Genomic DNA, 19,526 nt, shown 5'->3' with positions numbered 1-19,526 from the left:
TTACACTGCCAAGAGGCTTTATCGACATGGGAAACGTGTGTTTACACTGCCAAGTGGCTTTATCGCCATGGGAAACGTGTGTTTACACTGCCAAGTGGCTTTATCGCCATGGGAAACGTGTGTTTACACTGCCAAGAGGCTTTATCGCCATGGGAAACGTGTGTTTACACTGCCAAGTGGCTTTATCGACATGGGAAACGTGTGTTTACACTGCCAAGTGGCTTTATCGCCATGGGAAACGTGTGTTTACACTGCCAAGAGGCTTTATCGACATGGGAAACGTGTGTTTACACTGCCAAGTGGCTTTATCGCCATGGGAAACATGTTTTTACACTGCCAAGTGGCTTTATCGCCATGGGAAACGTGTGTTTACACTGCCAAGTGGCTTTATCGCCATGGGAAACATGTTTTTACACTGCCAAGTGGCTTTATCGCCATGGGAAACGTGTGTTTACACTGCCAAGTGGCTTTATCGCCATGGGAAACGTGTGTTTACACTGCCAACTGGCTTTATCGCCATGGGAAACGTGTGTTTACACTGCCAAGTGGCTTTATCGCCATGGGAAACGTGTGTTTACACTGCCAAGTGGCTTTATCGCCATGGGAAACGTGTGTTTACACTGCCAAGTGGCTTTATCGCCATGGGAAACGTGTGTTTACACTGCCAAGTGGCTTTATCGCCATGGGAAACGTGTGTTTACACTGCCAAGAGGCTTTATCGACATGGGAAACGTGTGTTTACACTGCCAAGAGGCTTTATCGACATGGGAAACGTGTGTTTACACTGCCAAGTGGCTTTATCGCCATGGGAAACGTGTGTTTACACTGCCAAGTGGCTTTATCGCCATGGGAAAGCGTGTGTTTACACTGCCAAGTGGCTTTATCGCCATGGGAAACGTGTGTTTACACTGCCAAGTGGCTTTATCGCCATGGGAAACGTGTGTTTACACTGCCAAGTGGCTTTATCGCCATGGGAAACGTGTGTTTACACTGCCAAGAGGCTTTATCGCCATGGGAAACGTGTGTTTACACTGCCAAGAGGCTTTATCGCCATGGGAAACGTGTGTTTACACTGCCAAGTGGCTTTATCGCCATGGGAAACGTGTGTTTACACTGCCAAGTGGCTTTATCGCCATGGGAAACGTGTGTTTACACTGCCAAGAGGCTTTATCGCCATGGGAAACGTGTGTTTACACTGCCAAGTGGCTTTATCGCCATGGGAAACGTGTGTTTACACTGCCAAGAGGCTTTATCGCCATGGGAAACGTGTGTTTACACTGCCAAGTGGCTTTATCGCCATGGGAAACGTGTGTTTACACTGCCAAGAGGCTTTATCGCCATGGGAAACGTGTGTTTACACTGCCAAGTAGATTTATCGACATGGGAAACGTGTGTTTACACTGCCAAGTAGATTTATCGACATGGGAAACGTGTGTTTACACTGCCAAGTGGCTTTATCGCCATGGGAAACGTGTGTTTACACTGCCAAGTGGCTTTATCGCCATGGGAAACGTGTGTTTACACTGCCAAGTGGCTTTATCGCCATGGGAAACGTGTGTTTACACTGCCAAGGAGGCTTTATCGCCATGGGAAACGTGTGTTTACACTGCCAAGTGGCTTTATCGCCATGGGAAACGTGTGTTTACACTGCCAAGTAGATTTATCGACATGGGAAACGTGTGTTTACCCACAGTTGACAGTGCATGTCAGAGCAAAAACCAAGCCATGAGGTCGAAGGAATTGTCCGTAGAGCTCCGAGACAGGATTGTGTCAAAGCACAGATCTGGGGAAGGGTACCAAAACATTTCTGCAGCATGGAAGGTCCCCAAGAACACAGTGGCCTCCATCATTCTTAAATGGAAGAAGTTTGGAACCACCAAGACTCTTACTAGAGCTGGCCGCCCGGCCAAACTGAGCAATCGGGGGAGAAGGGCCTTGTTCAGGGAGGTGACCAAGAACCCGATTGTTACTCTGACAGAGCTCCAGAGTTCCTCTGTGGAGATGGGAGAACCTTCCAGAAGGACAACCATCTCTGCAGCACTCCACCAATCAGGCCTTTATGGTAGAGTAGCCAGACGGAAGCCACTCCTCAGTAAAAGGCACATGACAGCCCGCTTGGAGTTTGCCAAAAGGCACCTAAAGACTCTCAGACCATGAGAAACAAGATTCTCTGGTCTGATGAAACCAAGATTGAACTCTTTGGCCTGAATGCCAAGCGTCACGTCTGGAGGAAACCTGGCACCATCCCTACGGTGAAGCATGGTGGTGGCAGCATCATGCTGTGGGGATGTTTTTCAGCGACAGGGACTGGGAGACTAGTCAGGATCGAGGCAAAGATGAACGGAGCAAAGGACAGAGAGATCCTTGATGCAAACCTGCTCCAGAGCGCTCAGGACCTCAGACTGGGGCGAAGGTTTACCTTCCAACAGGACAATGACCCTAAACACACAGCCAAGACAACGCAGGAGTGGCTTCGGGACAAGTCTCTGAATGTCCTTGAGTGGCCCAGCCAGAGCCCGGACTTGAACCCGATCTAACATCTCTGGAGAGACCTGAAAATAGCTGTGCAGCGACGCTCCCCATCCAACCTGACAGAGCTTGAGAGGATCTGCAGAGAAGAATTGGAGAAACTCCCCAAATACAGGTGTGCTAAGCTTGTAGCGTCATACCCAAGAAGACTCGAGGCTGTAATCGCTGCCAAAAGGTGCTTCAACAAAGTACTGAGTAAATGATCTGAATACTTATGTAAATGTGATATTTCAGTTTTTATTTTTTATAAATGTGCAAAAATGTCTAAAAACCTGTTTTCACTTTGTCATTATGGGGTATTGTGTGTAGATTGATTTAATCAATTTTAGAATAAGGCTGTAACGTAACAAAATGTGGAAAAAGTCAAGGGTTCTGAATACTTTCCGAATGCACGGTATATAACGTGTGTGTGTGTGTGTGTGTGTGTGTGTGTGTGTGTGTGTGTGTGGTGTGGTGGGAGATGGAGGACTTGTTCCCCAGCAGGATTCTTGCTGAGAGTTACTGTTTTTCTCTCTTCCTCCACTCTTTAACTAACTCCTCCTTCCCTCCCTTCCTTCCCTGGACTCAGAGAGAGGTAAACATGTTCTTATTCTCCCCCTCTCATCCCCATCATCCTCCTCTCCTATCCTCTCCTCCTCTCCCCCTCTCATCCCCCATCATCCTTCTCTCCTCTCCTCCTCTCCTCTCATCCCCCATCATCCTCCTCTCCTCCTCTCCCCCTCTCATCCCCCATCCTCCTCTCCTCTCCTCTCCTCCTCTCCTCTCATCCCCCATCATCCTCCTCTCCTCTCCTCCTCTCCTCTCATCCCCCATCATCCTCCTCTCCTCTCCTCCTCTCCTCCTCTCCTCTCATCCCCATCATCCTCCTCTCCTCCTCTCCTCTCATCCCCCATCATCCTCCTCTCCTCCTCTCCCTCTCTCATCCCCCATCCTCCTCTCCTCTCATCCCCCATCATCCTCCTCTCCTCTCATCCCCATCATCCTCCTCTCCTCTCCTCCTCTCCTCCTCTCATCCCCATCATCCTTCTCTCCTCTCCTCCTCTCCTCTCATCCCCATCATCCTCCTCTCCTCCTCTCCTCTCATCCCCCATCATCCTCCTCTCCTCTCATCCCCATCATCCTCCTCTCCTCTCCTCCTCTACTCTCATCTCCCATCATCCTCCTCTCCTCTCCTCCTCTCCTCTCATCCCCCATCATCCTCCTCTCCTCCTCTACTCTCATCCCCCATCATCCTCCTCTCCTCTCCTCCTCTCCTCTCATCCCCCATCATCCTCCTCTCCTCCTCTCCTCTCATCCACCATCATCCTCCTCTTCTCTCCTCCTCTGTTAACCCTCTCCTCTCCTCCTCTCATGTTAACCCTCTCCTCTCCTCCTCCCATGTTAACCCTCTCCTCTCCTCCTCTCATGTTAACCCTCTCCTCTCCTCCTCCCATGTTAACCCTCTCCTCTCCTCCTCTCATGTTAACCCTCTCCTCTCCTCCTCTCATGTTAACCCTCTCCTCTCCTCCTCTCCTGTTAACCCTCTCCTCTCCTCCTCTCATGTTAACCCTCTCCTCTCCTCCTCTCATGTTAACCCTCTCCTCTCCTCCTCTCCTGTTAACCCTCTCCTCTCCTCCTCTCATGTTAACCCTCTCCTCTCCTCCTCTCATGTTAACCCTCTCCTCTCCTCCTCTCCTGTTAACCCTCTCCTCTCCTCCTCTCCTGTTAACCCTCTCTCCTCTCCTCTCATGTTAACCCTCTCCTCTCCTCCTCTCATGTTAACCCTCTCCTCTCCTCCTCTCCTGTTAACCCTCTCCCTCTCCTCCTCTCATGTTAACCCTCTCCTCCTCTCATGTTAACCCTCTCCTCTCCTCCTCTCATGTTAACCCTCTCCTCTCCTCCTCTCATGTTAACCCTCTCTCTTCCTCCTCTCATGTTAACCCTCTCTCTCTCCCTCTCCTCTCATGTTAGCACCTCTCCTCTCCTCCTCTCATGTTAACCCTCTCCTCTCCTCCTCTCATGTTAACCCTCCTCTCCTCCTCTCATGTTAGCACCTTCTCTCTCCTCCTCTCATGTTAACCTCTCCTCTCCTCCTCTCCCTAGCACCTTCTCTTCCTTCTCATTTAGCACCTCTCCTCTCTCTCCTCTCTGTTAACCCTCTCCTCTCCTCCTCTCATGTTAACGCTCTCCTCTCCTCCTCTCATGTTAACCCTCTCCTCTCCTCCTCTCATGTTAACCCTCTCCTCTCCTCCTCTCATGTTAACCCTCTCCTCTCCTCCTCTCTATTAGCACTCTCCTCTCTCTCTCCTATTTAGCACCTCTCCTCTCCCCTCTCTGTTAACCCTCTCTCTCTCCTCTCATGTTAACGCTCTCCTCTCTCTCCTCTCATGCACCTCTCCTCTCTCCTCTTCTCAGCACTCTTCTCTCCTCCTCTCATGTTAGCACCTCTCCTCTCCTCCTCTCATAGTAACCTCTCTCCTCTCCTCCTCTCATGTTAACCCTCTCCTCTCCTCCTCTCATGTTAACCCTCTCCTCTCCTCCTCTCATGTTAACCCTCTCCTCTCCTCCTCTCATATAGCACCTCTCCTCTCCTCCTCTCATAGCACCCTCTCCTCTCCTCCTCTCATGTTAACCCTCTCCTCTCCTCCTCTCATGTTAACCCTCTCCTCTCCTCCTCTCATGTTAACCCTCTCCTCTCCTCCTCTCATGTTAACCCTCTCCTCTCCTCCTCTCATGTTAACCCTCTCCTCCTCTCATGTTAACCCTCTCCTCTCCTCCTCTCATGTTAACCCTCTCCTCTCCTCTCTCATAGACCCTCTCCTCTCCTCCTCTCATGTTAACCCTTCTCTCTCTCCTCTCTCTCTCATCCTCTCCTCTCCTCCTCTCTCTTCAGCACCTCTCCTCTCCTCCTCTCATGTTAACCCTCTCCCTCTCCTCCCTCTTCTAGCACCTCTCTCTCCTCCTCTCATGTTAACCCTCTCCTCTCTCTCCTCTCTATAGCACCTCTCCTCTCCTCCCCTCATGTTAACCCTCTCCTCTCCTCCTCTCTCATGTTAACCTCTCTCTCTCTTCCTCTCATGTTAACCCTCTCCTCTCCTCCTCCTATAGCACCTCTCTCTCCTCCTCTCATGTTAACCCTCTCCTCTCCTCCTCTCATGTTAACCTCTCTCCTCTCCTCCTCTCATGTTAACCCCCTCATTCTCCTCCTCTCATGTTAACCTCTCCTCTCCTCCTCTCATGTTAACCCTCTCCTCTCCTCCTCCATGTTAGCACCTCTCCTCTCTCCTCTCATGTTAACCCTCTCCTCTCCTCCTCTCATGTTAACCCTCTCCTCTCCTCCTCTCAGCACCTCCTCTCTCCTCTCATGCTAACTCTCTTCTCCTCTCTGTTAACCCCTCTCCTCTCCTCCTCTCATGTTAACCCCTTCTCTCTCTCCTCCTCATGTTAACCCTCTCCTCTCTCCTCTCCTTAAACCCTCTCTCTCTCCTCCTCTCATGCTAACCTCTCTCCTCTCCTCCTCTCATGTTAACCCTCTCCTCTCCTCCTCTCTAGCACCCTCTCCTCTCCTCCTCTCTACAGCTACCTCTCCTCTCCTCTCCTCCTCTCATGTTAACTCTCCTCTCCTCTCTCTTCTCTAACCTCTCTCCCCTCCTCTCCTTCTTACACCCTCTCCTCTCTCCTCCTCTCATGTTAACCCTCTCCTCTCCTCCTCATGTTACACCTCCTCTCCTCTCTCTATAGCACCTCTCTCTCTCTCCTCCTCTCATGTTAACCCTCCTCCTCTCCTCTCTGCTACCTCTCTCTCCTCCTCCTCTCATGTAGCACCTCTCTCTCTCCTCCTCTCTGTTAACCCTCTCCTCTCCTCCTCCTGTTACACCTCTCCTCCTCTCTCAGCACCTCTCCTCTCCTCCCTCTCATGTTAACCCTCTCCTCTCCTCCTCTCATGTTAACCCTCTCCTCTCCTCCTCTCATGTTAACCCTCTCTCTCTCCTCCTCCTGTTAACCCTCTCCTCTCCTCCTCTCATGTTAACCCTCTCTTCTCTCTCCTCTCAGTTAGCACCTCCTCTCCTCTCCTCCTCTCATGTTAACCCTCTCCTCTCCTCCTCTCATGTTAACCCTCTCTCTCTCCTCCTCTTTATTAGCACCTCTCCTCTCCTCCTCTCATGCACCCTCTCTTCTCCTTCTCTCAGCACCTCTCCTCTGTACCCTCTCCTCTCCTCCTCTCATGTTAGCACCCTCTCCTCTCCTCCTCTCATGTTAACCTCTCCCCCTCTCCTCTCAGCACCCTCTCCTCTCCTCCTCTCATGTTACACCCTCTCTCTCCTCCTCTCATGTTAACCCTCTCCTCTCCTCCTCTCATGTTAACCTCCCTCCTCTCCTCCTCTCATGTTAGCCCTCTCCTCTCCTCCTCTCTCATACACCCTCCTCTCCTCCTCTCATGTTAACCCTCTCCTCTCCTCCTCTCATGTTAACCCTCTCCTCTCCTCCTCTCATGTTAACCCTCTCCTCTCCTCCTCTCCTGTCAGCACCTCTCCTCTCCTCCTCTCATGTTAGCACCCCTCTCTCCTCTCTACACACCTCTCTCCTCCTCCTCTCTATAGCACCTCTCTCTCCTCCTCTCATAGCACCTCTCCTCTCCTCCTCTCATGTTAACCTCTCTCTTCTCCTCCTCTATAAGCACCTCTCCTCTCCTCCTCTCATGCACCCTCTCCTCTCCTCCTCTCAGCACCTCTCCTCTCCTCTCTCATGTTAACCCTCTCCTCTCCTCCTCCTCATGTTAACCCTCTCTCTCTCCTCCTCTCATGTTAACCCCTCTCCTCTTCCTCTACACACTCTCCTCTCCTCCTTCTATGCACCTTCTCCTCTCCCTCCTCCTCTCATGTTAACCTCCTCCTCTCTCTTCCCTCACCCTCCTCTCCTCCTCTCATGTTAACCCTCTCCTCTCTTCCCATCATCCTCCTCTTCTCTCCTCCTCTCATGTTAACCCTCTCCTCTCTCCTAACCCTCTCTCCTCTCATGTTAACCCTCTCTCCTCCTCTCATATTACCCTCTCCTCTCCTCCTCTCATTTAACCCTCTCCTCTCCTCCTCTCATGTTAACCTCTCCTCTCCTCCTCTCTCTTCTCTCCTCTCCTCCTCTCATTCCTCTCTCTCCTCTCTCCTACTCCTTTCTCTCCTCTCCTCCTCTCATGTTAACCCTCTCCTCTCCTCCTCTCATGTTAACCCCTCTCCTCCTCCCTCTCTCCTCTCCTCTCTGTTAACCCCTCTCTCTCCTCCTCTCATGTTAACCCTCTCCTCTCCTCCTCCCCAGGGACTTTGCGTACGTAGCGAGGGACAAGGACACCAGGATCCTGAAATGTCATGTGTTCCGTTGTGACACGCCAGCTAAAGCCATCGCTACCAGCCTCCACCTCATCTGCTCCAGGGTGACTACCCTACACCCTATACCCTACACCCTACACCCTATACCCTACACCCTATACACTACACCCTATACCCTACACCCTGTACCCTACACCTTATACCCTACACCCTATACCCTATACCCTACACCCTATACCCTACACCCTACACCTTATACCCTACACCCTATACCCTACACCCTGTACCCTACACCTTATACCCTACACCCTATACCCTATACCCTATACCCTACACCCTATACCCTATACCCTACACCCTATACCCTATACCCTACACCCTATACCCTACACCCTATACCCTACACCCTATACCCTACACCCTACACCCTGTACCCTACACCCTGTACCCTATACCCTACACCCTATACCCTACACCCTACACCCTACACCCTATACCCTATACCCTATACCCTACACCCTACACCCTGTACCCTACACCCTACACCCTACACCCTATACCCTATACCCTATACCCTATACCCTACACCCTGTACCCTAAACCCTACACCCTATACCCTACACCCTACACCCTATACCCTATACCCTACACCCTATACCCTACACCCTATACCCTACACCCTGTACCCTACACCCTATACCCTATACCCTACACCCTATACCCTACACCCTATACCCTACACCCTACACCCTATACCCTACACCCTACACCCTATACCCTATACCCTACACCCTATACCCTACACCCTACACCCTATACCCTACACCCTATACCCTACACCCTATACCCTACACCCTACACCCTACACCCTATACCCTACACCCTACACCCTATACCCTACACCCTACACCCTACACCCTACACCCTATACCCTACACCCTGTACCCTACACCCTACACCCTACACCCTATACCCTACACCCTACACCCTATACCCTACACCCTACACCCTGTACCCTACACCCTACACCCTACACCCTATACCCTACACCCTACACCCTATACCCTATACCCTATACCCTACACCCTGTACCCTACACCCTATACCCTACACCCTGTACCCTACACCCTGTACCCTACACCCTGTACCCTACACCCTATACCCTATACCCTACACCCTATACCCTATACCCTACACCCTGTACCCTATACCCTGTACCCTACACCCTATACCCTACACCCTATACCCTACACCCTATACCCTACACCCTGTACCCTACACCCTGTACCCTACACCCTGTACCCTACACCCTATACCCTACACCCTACACCCTACACCCTGTACCCTACACCCTATACCCTATACCCTATACCCTATACCCTACACCCTACACCCTATACCCTACACCCTGTACCCTATACCCTATATCCTACACCCTATACCCTACACCCTATACCCTACACCCTGTACCCTACACCCTATACCCTACACCCTGTACCCTACACCCTATACCCTATACCCTACACCCTATACCCTACACCCTATACCCTACACCCTATACCCTATACCCTACACCCTATACCCTATACCCTACACCCTATACCCTACACCCTGTACCCTACACCCTATACCCTACACCCTACACCCTACACCCTATACCCTACACCCTATACCCTACACCCTACACCCTATACCCTGCACCCTACACCCTACACCCTACACCCTATACCCTATACCCTACACCCTACACCCTATACCCTACACCCTATACCCTATACCCTATACCCTACACCCTACACCCTATACCCTACACCCTACACCCTATACCCTATACCCTACACCCTATACCCTACACCCTACACCCTACACCCTACACCCTACACCCTATACCCTACACCCTACACCCTACACCCTACACCCTACACCTACACCCTACACCCTACACCCTATACCCTACACCCTATACCCTATACCCTACACCCTGTACCCTACACCCTGTACCCTACACCCTGTACCCCTACACCCTGTACCCTACACCCTATACCCTATACCCTACACCCTATACCCTATACCCTACACCCTATACCCTACACCCTATACCCTACACCCTATGCCTATACCCTACACCCTATACCCTATACCCTACACCCTATACCCTACACCCTGTACCCTACACCCTATACCCTACACCCTATACCCTATACCCTACACCCTACACCCTACACCCTATACCCTACACCCTGTACCCTACACCCTACACCCTATACCCTACACCCTACACCCTACACCCTACACCTTATACCCTACACCCTACACCCTATACCCTACACCCTACACCCTGTACCCTACACCCTACACCCTACACCCTATACCCTACACCCTATACCCTATACCCTATACCCTACACCCTGTACCCTACACCCTGTACCCTACACCCTGTACCCTACACCCTATACCCTACACCCTACACCCTGTACCCTACACCCTGTACCCTACACCCTGTACCCTACACCCTATACCCTATACCCTACACCCTATACCCTATACCCTATACCCTACACCCTATACCCTGTACCCTACACCCTATACCCTACACCCTATACCCTACACCCTATACCCTACACCCTGTACCCTACACCCTGTACCCTACACCCTGTACCCTACACCCTATACCCTATACCCTACACCCTATACCCTACACCCTGTACCCTATACCCTATATCCTATACCCTATACCCTACACCCTATACCCTACACCCCTACACCCTATACCCTACACCCTGTACCCTACACCCTATACCCTACACCCTATACCCTACACCCTATACCCTACACCCTACACCCTATACCCTACACCCTATACCCTACACCCTATACCCTATACCCTACACCCTATACCCTACACCCTGTACCCTACACCCTATACCCTACACCCTACACCCTACACCCTATACCCTACACCCTATACCCTACACCCTACACCCTATACCCTACACCCTATACCCTACACCCTACACCCTACACCCTATACCCTATACCCTACACCCTACACCCTATACCCTACACCCTACACCCTATACCCTATACCCTATACCCTATACCCTACACCCTACACCCTATACCCTACACCCTACACCCTATACCCTATACCCTACACCCTGTACCCTACACCCTATACCCTACACCCTACACCCTATACCCTATACCCTATACCCTACACCCTACACCCTACACCCTACACCCTATACCCTACACCCTACACCCTACACCCTACACCCTACACCCTATACCCTATACCCTATACCCTACACCCTGTACCCTACACCCTGTACCCTACACCCTGTACCCTACACCCTGTACCCTACACCCTATACCCTATACCCTACACCCTATACCCTATACCCTACACCCTATACCCTACACCCTATACCCTACACCCTATACCCTATACCCTACACCCTACACCCTATACCCTATACCCTACACCCTGTACCCTACACCCTATACCCTACACCCTATACCCTATACCCTACACCCTATACCCTACACCCTACACCCTATACCCTACACCCTGTACCCTATACCCTATACCCTACACCCTATACCCTACACCCTGTACCCTACACCCTATACCCTATACCCTACACCCTATACCCTATACCCTATACCCTACACCCTATACCCTACACCCTGTACCCTATACCCTATACCCTATACCCTATACCCTACACCCTATACCCTATACCCTACACCCTGTACCCTATACCCTACACCCTATACCCTACACCCTGTACCCTACACCCTATACCCTACACCCTATACCCTATACCCTATACCCTACACCCTGTACCCTACACCCTGTACCCTACACCCTGTACCCCTACACCCTGTACCCTACACCCTATACCCTATACCCTACACCCTATACCCTATACCCTACACCCTATACCCTACACCCTATACCCTACACCCTATACCCTATACCCTACACCCTATACCCTATACCCTACACCCTATACCCTACACCCTGTACCCTACACCCTATACCCTACACCCTATACCCTATACCCTACACCCTACACCCTATACCCTACACCCTGTACCCTACACCCTATACCCTACACCCTATACCCTACACCCTGTACCCTACACCCTATACCCTACACCCTATACCCTATACCCTACACCCTATACCCTACACCCTGTACCCTATACCCTACACCCTATACCCTATACCCTATACCCTACACCCTATACTCTATACCCTACACCCTGTACCCTATACCCTACACCCTATACCCTACACCCTATACCCTACACCCTACACCCTATACCCTACACCCTATACCCTATACCCTACACCCTATACCCTACACCCTATACCCTACACCCTATACCCTACACCCTATACCCTACACCCTGTACCCCTACACCCTATACCCTACACCCTATACCCTACACCCTATACCCTACAGAGAGAGAGAGAGAGAGAGAGAGAGAGAGATAGAGAGAGAGATAAAGCCTGTTCACAAACAGAGCCCCAGGACAACAACACAATTAGACCCAACATAATTACTTCACACATTGGAAAGAATTTACCAAAAAACAGACCAAACTAAAATGCTATTTGGCTCTAAACAGAGAGTTCACCACTGTGACTGACCCAAACTTGAGGAAAGCTTTGACTATGTACAGACTCAGTGAGCATAGCCTTGCTATTGAGAAAGACCGCCGTAGGCAGACCTGGCTCTCAAGAGAACACAGATTCTGTCAGACCTGGGCTCTGACAGTAAATCTCAGTAAGACAAAAATAATGGTGTTCCAAAAAAGGTCCAGTTGCCAGGATGACAAATACAAATTCCATCTAGACACCGTTCCCTAGAGCACACAAAAAACTATACGTACCTCGGCCTGAACATCAGCGCCACAGGTAACTTCCACAAAGCTGTGAACGATCTGAGAGACAAGGCAAGAAGGGCCTTCTATGCCATCAAAAGGAATAAAAAACTCATCATCCAAATTTGGATCTGGGTAAAAATACTTGAATCAGTTATAGAACCCATTGCCCTTTATGGTTGTGAGATCTGGGGTCCACTCACCAACCAAGAATTCACAAAATGGGACAAACACCAAATTGAGACTCTGCATGCAGAATTCTGCAAAAATATCCTCTGTGTACAACATAAAACCCCAAATAATGCATGCAGAACAGAATTAGGCCGATACCCGCTAATGATCAAAATCCAGAAAAGGGCCGTTCAATTCTACAACCACCTAAAAGGAAGTGATTCCCAAACCTTCCATAACAAAGCCATCACCTACAGAGAGATGAACCTGGAGAAGAGTCCCCTAAGTAAGCTGGTCCTGGGGCTCTGTTCACAAACACAAACAGACCCCACAGAGCCCCAGGACAGCAACACAATTAGACCCAACCAAATCATGAGAAAACAAAAAGAGAATTACTTGACACATTGGAAAGAATTAACAATAAAACTAGAATGGTATTTGGCCCTAAACAGAGAGTACACAGTGGCAGAATACCTGACCACTGTGACTGACCCAAACTTAAGGAAAGCTTTGACTATGTACAGACTCAGTGACCATAGCCTTGCTATTGAGAAAGGCCGCCGTAGGCAGACCTGGCTCTCAAGAGAAGACAGGCTATGTGCACACTGCCCACAAAATGAGGTGGAAACTGAGCTGCACTTCCTAACCTCCTGCCAAATGTATGACCATATTAGAGACACATATTTCCCTCAGATTACACGACCCACAAAGAATTCGAAACAAACCCATTTATAAACTCCCTATCTACTGGGTGAAAAACCCACAGTGTGCCATCAGAGCTGCAAGATTTGTGACCTGTTGCCACAAGAAAAGGGCAACCAGTGAAGAACAAACACCATTGTAAATACAACCCATATTTATGTTGATTTATTTTCCCATTTGTACTTTAACTATTTGCACATTGTTACAACACTGTATATATACATAATATGACATTTGAAATGTCTTTATTCTTTTGAAACTTCTGAGTGTAATGTTTACTGTTAATATTTATTGTTGATTTCACTTTTGTTTACTATCTACTTCACTTGCTTTGGCAACGTTAACACACGTTTCCCATGCCAATAAAGCCCTTAAATTGAACTGAATTGAGAGAGAGAGAGAGAGAGAGAGAGAGAGAGAGAGAGAGAGAGAGAGAGAGAGAGAGAGAGAGAGAGAGAGAGAGAGAGAGAGACCTGGTTTGCTGTGTAGAGTAGAGGAGACTTAGAGGGGAGGGGATGGGAGTGTCACTCCCCAGGTGATTTGGGCTTGACAGTATTTCTAGGGAGAAACTTGCTCTTGGTTATTCTAACTAATTTTCTCCTCCTCTCCTCTCCTCTCCTGTCCTCTCCTCTCCTCTCCTCTCCCTCTCCTCTCCTCTCCCTCTCCTCTCCCTCCTCCCTCTCCCTCTCCCCCTCTCCTCTCCTCTCCTCTCCTCTCCTCCTCTCCTCTCCTCTCTCTCCTCTCTCTTCTCTTCTCTTCTCTTCTTCTCTTCTCTTCTCTTCTCTTCTCTTCTCTCTCTCTCTTCTCTTCTCTTCTCTCCTCTCCTCTCCTCTCCTCTCTCTCTCCTCTCTCTCCTCTCCTCTCCTCTCCTCTCCTCTCCTCTCCTCTCCTCTCCTCTCTCCTCTCCCTCTCCCTCTCCTCTCTCCTCTCCTCTCCTCCTCTCCTCTCCTCTCCTCTCCTCTCTCTCCTCTCCTCTCCCTCTCCTCTCCTCTCTCTCCTCTCCTCTCCTCTCCTCCTCTCTCTCCTCTCCTCTCCTCTCCTCTCCTCTCTCTCTCTCCCTCTCCTCTCCTCTCCCTCTCCTCTCCTCCTCTCTCTCCTCTCCTCTCCTCTGTAGATCATGTCGGAGCGTAAACTTGCTAAAGCGTTGTCAAGGGCTTGGTCAGGGGGCGTGTCTCTACACGACAGAATGCAGTCAGGACTAGGCCTCCCACTACAAGGTACTCTGCTCTGCTCTACTGTACTCTGCTCTGCTCTACTGTACTCTGCTCTGCTCTACTGTACTCTGCTCTGCTCTACTGTACTCTGCTCTGCTCTACTCTGCTCTGCTCTGCTCTACTCTGCTCTGCTGTACTCTGCTCTACTCTGCTCTGCTCTAATCTACTGTACTCTGCTCTGCTGTACTCTGCTCTACTCTGCTCTGCTCTAATCTACTGTACTCTGCTCTGCTGTACTCTGCTCTGCTCTACTGTACTCTGCTCTGCTCTACTGTACTCTGCTCTGCTCTACTGTACTCTGCTCTGCTCTACTCTGCTCTGCTCTGCTCTACTCTGCTCTGCTGTACTCTGCTCTACTCTGCTCTGCTCTAATCTACTGTACTCTGCTCTGCTGTACTCTGCTCTACTCTGCTCTGCTCTAATCTACTGTACTCTGCTCTGCTGTACTCTGCTCTACTGTACTCTGCTCTACTGTACTCTGCTCTGCTCTGCTGTACTCTGCTATGCTGTACTCTGCTCTACTGTACTCTGCTCTGCTGTACTCTGCTTGTACTCTGCTATGCTGTACTGTACTCTGCTCTACTGTACTCTGCTCTGCTCTACTGTACTCTGCTCTGCTCTACTGTACTGTACTCTGCTCTGCTGTACTCTGCTCTGCTGTACTCTGCTCTGCTGTACTCTGCTCTGCTGTACTCTGCAATGCTGTACTCTGCTCTGCTGTACTCTGCTCTGCTGTACTCTGCTATGCTGTACTCTGCTCTACTGTACTCTGCTCTGCTCTACTGTACTCTGCTCTGCTCTACTGTACTGTACTCTGCTCTGCTGTACTCTGCTCTGCTCTACTGTACTGTACTCTGCTCTGCTGTACTCTGCTCTGCTGTACTCTGCTCTGCTGTACTCTGCTCTGCTGTACTCTGCAATGCTGTACTCTGCTCTGCTGTACTCTGCTCTGCTGTACTCTGCTATGCTGTACTGTACTCTGCTCTACTGTACTCTGCTCTGCTCTACTGTACTCTGCTCTGCTCTACTAGTACTGTACTCTGCTCTGCTGTACTCTGTCTGCTGTACTCTGTCTGCTGTACTCTGCTCTGCTGTATGCTGTACTCTGCTCTGCTGTACTCTGTATGCTGTACTCTGCTATGTGTACTCTGCTCTACTGTACTCTGCTCTGCTCTACTGTATGCTCTGCTCTACTGTACTGTACTCTGCTGCTGTACTCTGCTCTGCTGTACTCTGCTCTGATGTACTCTGTCTCGCTGTACTCTGCAATGCTGTACTCTGCGTTCTACTGTACTCTGCTCTGTTTTGTACTCTGCTATGCTGTACTTCTGCTCTGCTGTACTCTGCTCTGCTGTACTCTGCAATGCTGTACTCTGCTCTACTGTACTCTGCTCTGCTGTACTCCACTCTGCTCTGCTCTACTTACTGTATCTGCTCACTGTACTCTGCTCTAATGTACACTGCTATGCTGTACTCTGCTCTGCTGTACTCTGTCTCTGTACTCTGTTTTGTACTCGCTGCTGTACTCTGCTCTACTGTACTCTGCTCTGCTCTGCTGTACTCTGCTCTGCTGTACTCTGCTGCGTCTCTGCTCTGCTGTACTCTGCTCTGCTGTACTCTGCAATGCTGTACTCTGCTCTGCTGTACTCTGCTCTGCTGTACTCTGCATGCTGTACTCTGCTCTACTGTACTCTGCTCTGCTCTACTGTACTCTGCTCTGCTCTACTGTACTGTACTCTGCTCTGCTGTACTCTGCTCTGCTCTACTGTACTGTACTCTGCTCTGCTGTACTCTGCTCTGCTGTACTCTGCTCTGCTGTACTCTGCTCTGCTGTACTCTGCAATGCTGTACTCTGCTCTGCTGTACTCTGCTCTGCTGTACTCTGCTATGCTGTACTGTACTCTGCTCTACTGTACTCTGCTCTGCTCTACTGTACTCTGCTCTGCTCTACTGTACTGTACTCTGCTCTGCTGTACTCTGCTCTACTGTACTCTGCTCTGCTGTACTCTGCTCTGCTGTACTCTGCTCTGCTGTACTCTGCTCTGCTGTACTCTGCAATGCTGTACTCTGCTCTGCTGTACTCTGCTCTGCTGTACTCTGCTATGCTGTACTCTGCTCTACTGTACTCTGCTCTGCTCTACTGTACTCTGCTCTGCTCTACTGTACTGTACTCTGCTCTGCTGTACTCTGCTCTGCTGTACTCTGCTCTGATGTACTCTGCTCTGCTGTACTCTGCAATGCTGTACTCTGCTCTACTGTACTCTGCTCTGCTGTACTCTGCTATGCTGTACTCTGCTCTGCTGTACTCTGCTCTGCTGTACTCTGCAATGCTGTACTCTGCTCTACTGTACTCTGCTCTGCTGTACTCCACTCTGCTCTGCTCTACTGTACTGTACTCTGCTCTGCTGTACTCTGCTCTACACTACACTACTCTACTCTACTCTACTCTGCTCTAATCTACTGTACTCTAATCTACTGTACTCTAATCTGCTGTACTCTGCTGTACTCTGCTCTGCTGTACTCTGCTCTACTGTACTCTAATCTACTTTACCCTGCTCTGCTCTAATCTACTCTACTCTATAATAAAATAAAATGTTCTCCTAGCAGTTGCCAATAAAAGGGACTAAAGTTCTAAATGGAAGGGACTGTTTGTCATCTGTAGCCCCATGAAATCATCTAAAACAAGCTCAATAACTCAATGCATGACCCCCTCCTATTGAGTATGCAGCTGTATTGTGGACAGGCCCAGGCCACATCTTGATTGACCCAAGTTTATCAATAGAGATTTTACCATTCAAATAAATGATTGCCATTATGCTGTAATGTAGTCAGATTGGTAAAAACAAAGTCAGATTTGATTGTATAATGGATTCATTGATACATACATGGCTGTCTCTGAAGAATGTTGACGTAAACAAGTCCCGATGTAATGACATGGGACTGAAAGATGCCCAACGATTGAACAGACCAGTAGCTGAGTTTATCTTTCTGGATCAAGCCATTCTGTCACTTTGTCTAATACACCTTCTTTTTGTTGGTTGTGGTATCGTTTTGGTATTGAGTATCGTGATACTAAACATATACTCTATCACATATACTGTATACTGTATCACATATACTGCATCACTTATACTGTATACTCTATCACATCACATATACTGCATCACATATACTGCATCACATATACTGCATCACATATACTGCATCACATATACTGCATCACATATACTGCATCACATATACTGCATCACATATACTGCATAACATATACTGCATCCCATATACTGCATCACATATACTGTATCGCATATACTGTATCACATATACTGCATCACATATACTGCATCAAATATACTGTATCACTTATACTGTATACTCTATCACATATACTGCATCACATATACTGCATCACATATACTGCATCACATATACTGCATCACATATACTGCATCACTTATACTGTATACTCTATCACATATACTGCATCACATATACTGCATCACATATACTGCATCACATATACTGCATCACTTATACTGTATACTCTATCACATATACTGCATCACATATACTGCATCACATATACTGCATCACATATACTGCATCACATATACTGCATCACATATACTGTATCCCATATACTGCATCCCATATACTGTATCCCATATACTGTATCCCATATACTGCATCCCATATACTGTATCCCATATACTGCATCCTATATACTGTATCCCATATACTGTATCCCATATACTGTATCCCATATACTGTATCCCATATACTGCATCCCATATACTGTATCCCATATACTGTATCCCATATACTGTATCCCATATACTGTATCCCATATACTGTATCCCATATACTGTATCCCATATACTGCATCCCATATACTGCATCCCATATACTGTATCCCATATACTGTATCCCATATACTGTGTCCCATATACTGTATCCCATATACTGTATCCCATATACTGTATCCCATATACTGTATCCCATATACTGTGTCCCATATACTGTATCCCATATACTGCATCACATATACTGTATCCCATATACTGTATCCCATATACTGTATCCCATATACTGTATCCCATATACTGTATCCCATATACTGCATCACATATACTGTATCCCATATACTGTATCCCATATACTGTATCCCATATACTGTATCCCATATACTGTATCCCATATACTGCATCACATATACTGTATCCCATATACTGTATCCCATATACTGTATCCCATATACTGTATCCCATATACTGCATCCCATATACTGTATCCCATATACTGTATCCCATATACTGTATCCCATATAGCCATATACTGTATCCCATATACTGTATCCCATATACTGTATCCCATATACTGTATCCCATATACTGTATCCCATATAGCCATATACTGTATCCCATATACTGTATCCCATATACTGTATCCCATATACTGTATCCCATATAGCCATATACTGTATCCCATATACTGTATCCCATATACTGTATCCCATATACTGTATCCCATATACTGTATCCCATATAGCCATATACTGCATCCCATATACTGTATCCCATATAGCCATATACTGTATCCCATATAGCCATATACTGTATCCCATATACTGCATCCCATATACTGTATCCCATATAGCCATATACTGTATGACATATACTGTATCCCATATACTGTATCCCATATACTGTATCCC

The 19,526-nt window shown here is 48.7% G+C and overlaps 1 protein-coding gene across 4 annotated transcripts in view; it reads left to right on the top strand.

Annotated features, from left to right (window-relative positions):
- Window positions 1-19,526, top strand: part of LOC121562231 (amyloid-beta A4 precursor protein-binding family B member 2-like) — a 112,363-nt gene that overhangs the window by 83,922 nt on the left and 8,915 nt on the right. For 3 of the 4 annotated variants that reach the window (XM_045213913.1, XM_045213911.1, XM_045213910.1), the window contains exons 13-14: window positions 7,819-7,933; window positions 14,713-14,815. In XM_045213913.1, coding sequence (XP_045069848.1) covers window positions 7,819-7,933; window positions 14,713-14,815 — 218 coding nt within the window. Of the gene's footprint in view, window positions 1-3,097; window positions 3,104-7,818; window positions 7,934-14,712; window positions 14,816-19,526 lie in introns of all 4 variants that reach the window. The other variant, XM_045213912.1, reaches the window with a different exon arrangement.

The sequence above is a fragment of the Coregonus clupeaformis genome, unplaced genomic scaffold (genome assembly GCF_020615455.1).
Source record: "Coregonus clupeaformis isolate EN_2021a unplaced genomic scaffold, ASM2061545v1 scaf0170, whole genome shotgun sequence".
NCBI lineage: Eukaryota > Metazoa > Chordata > Actinopteri > Salmoniformes > Salmonidae > Coregonus > Coregonus clupeaformis.
The sequence above is the reverse complement of the archived record's forward strand: the minus strand, read 5'-3'. Positions and strand labels throughout refer to the sequence as shown.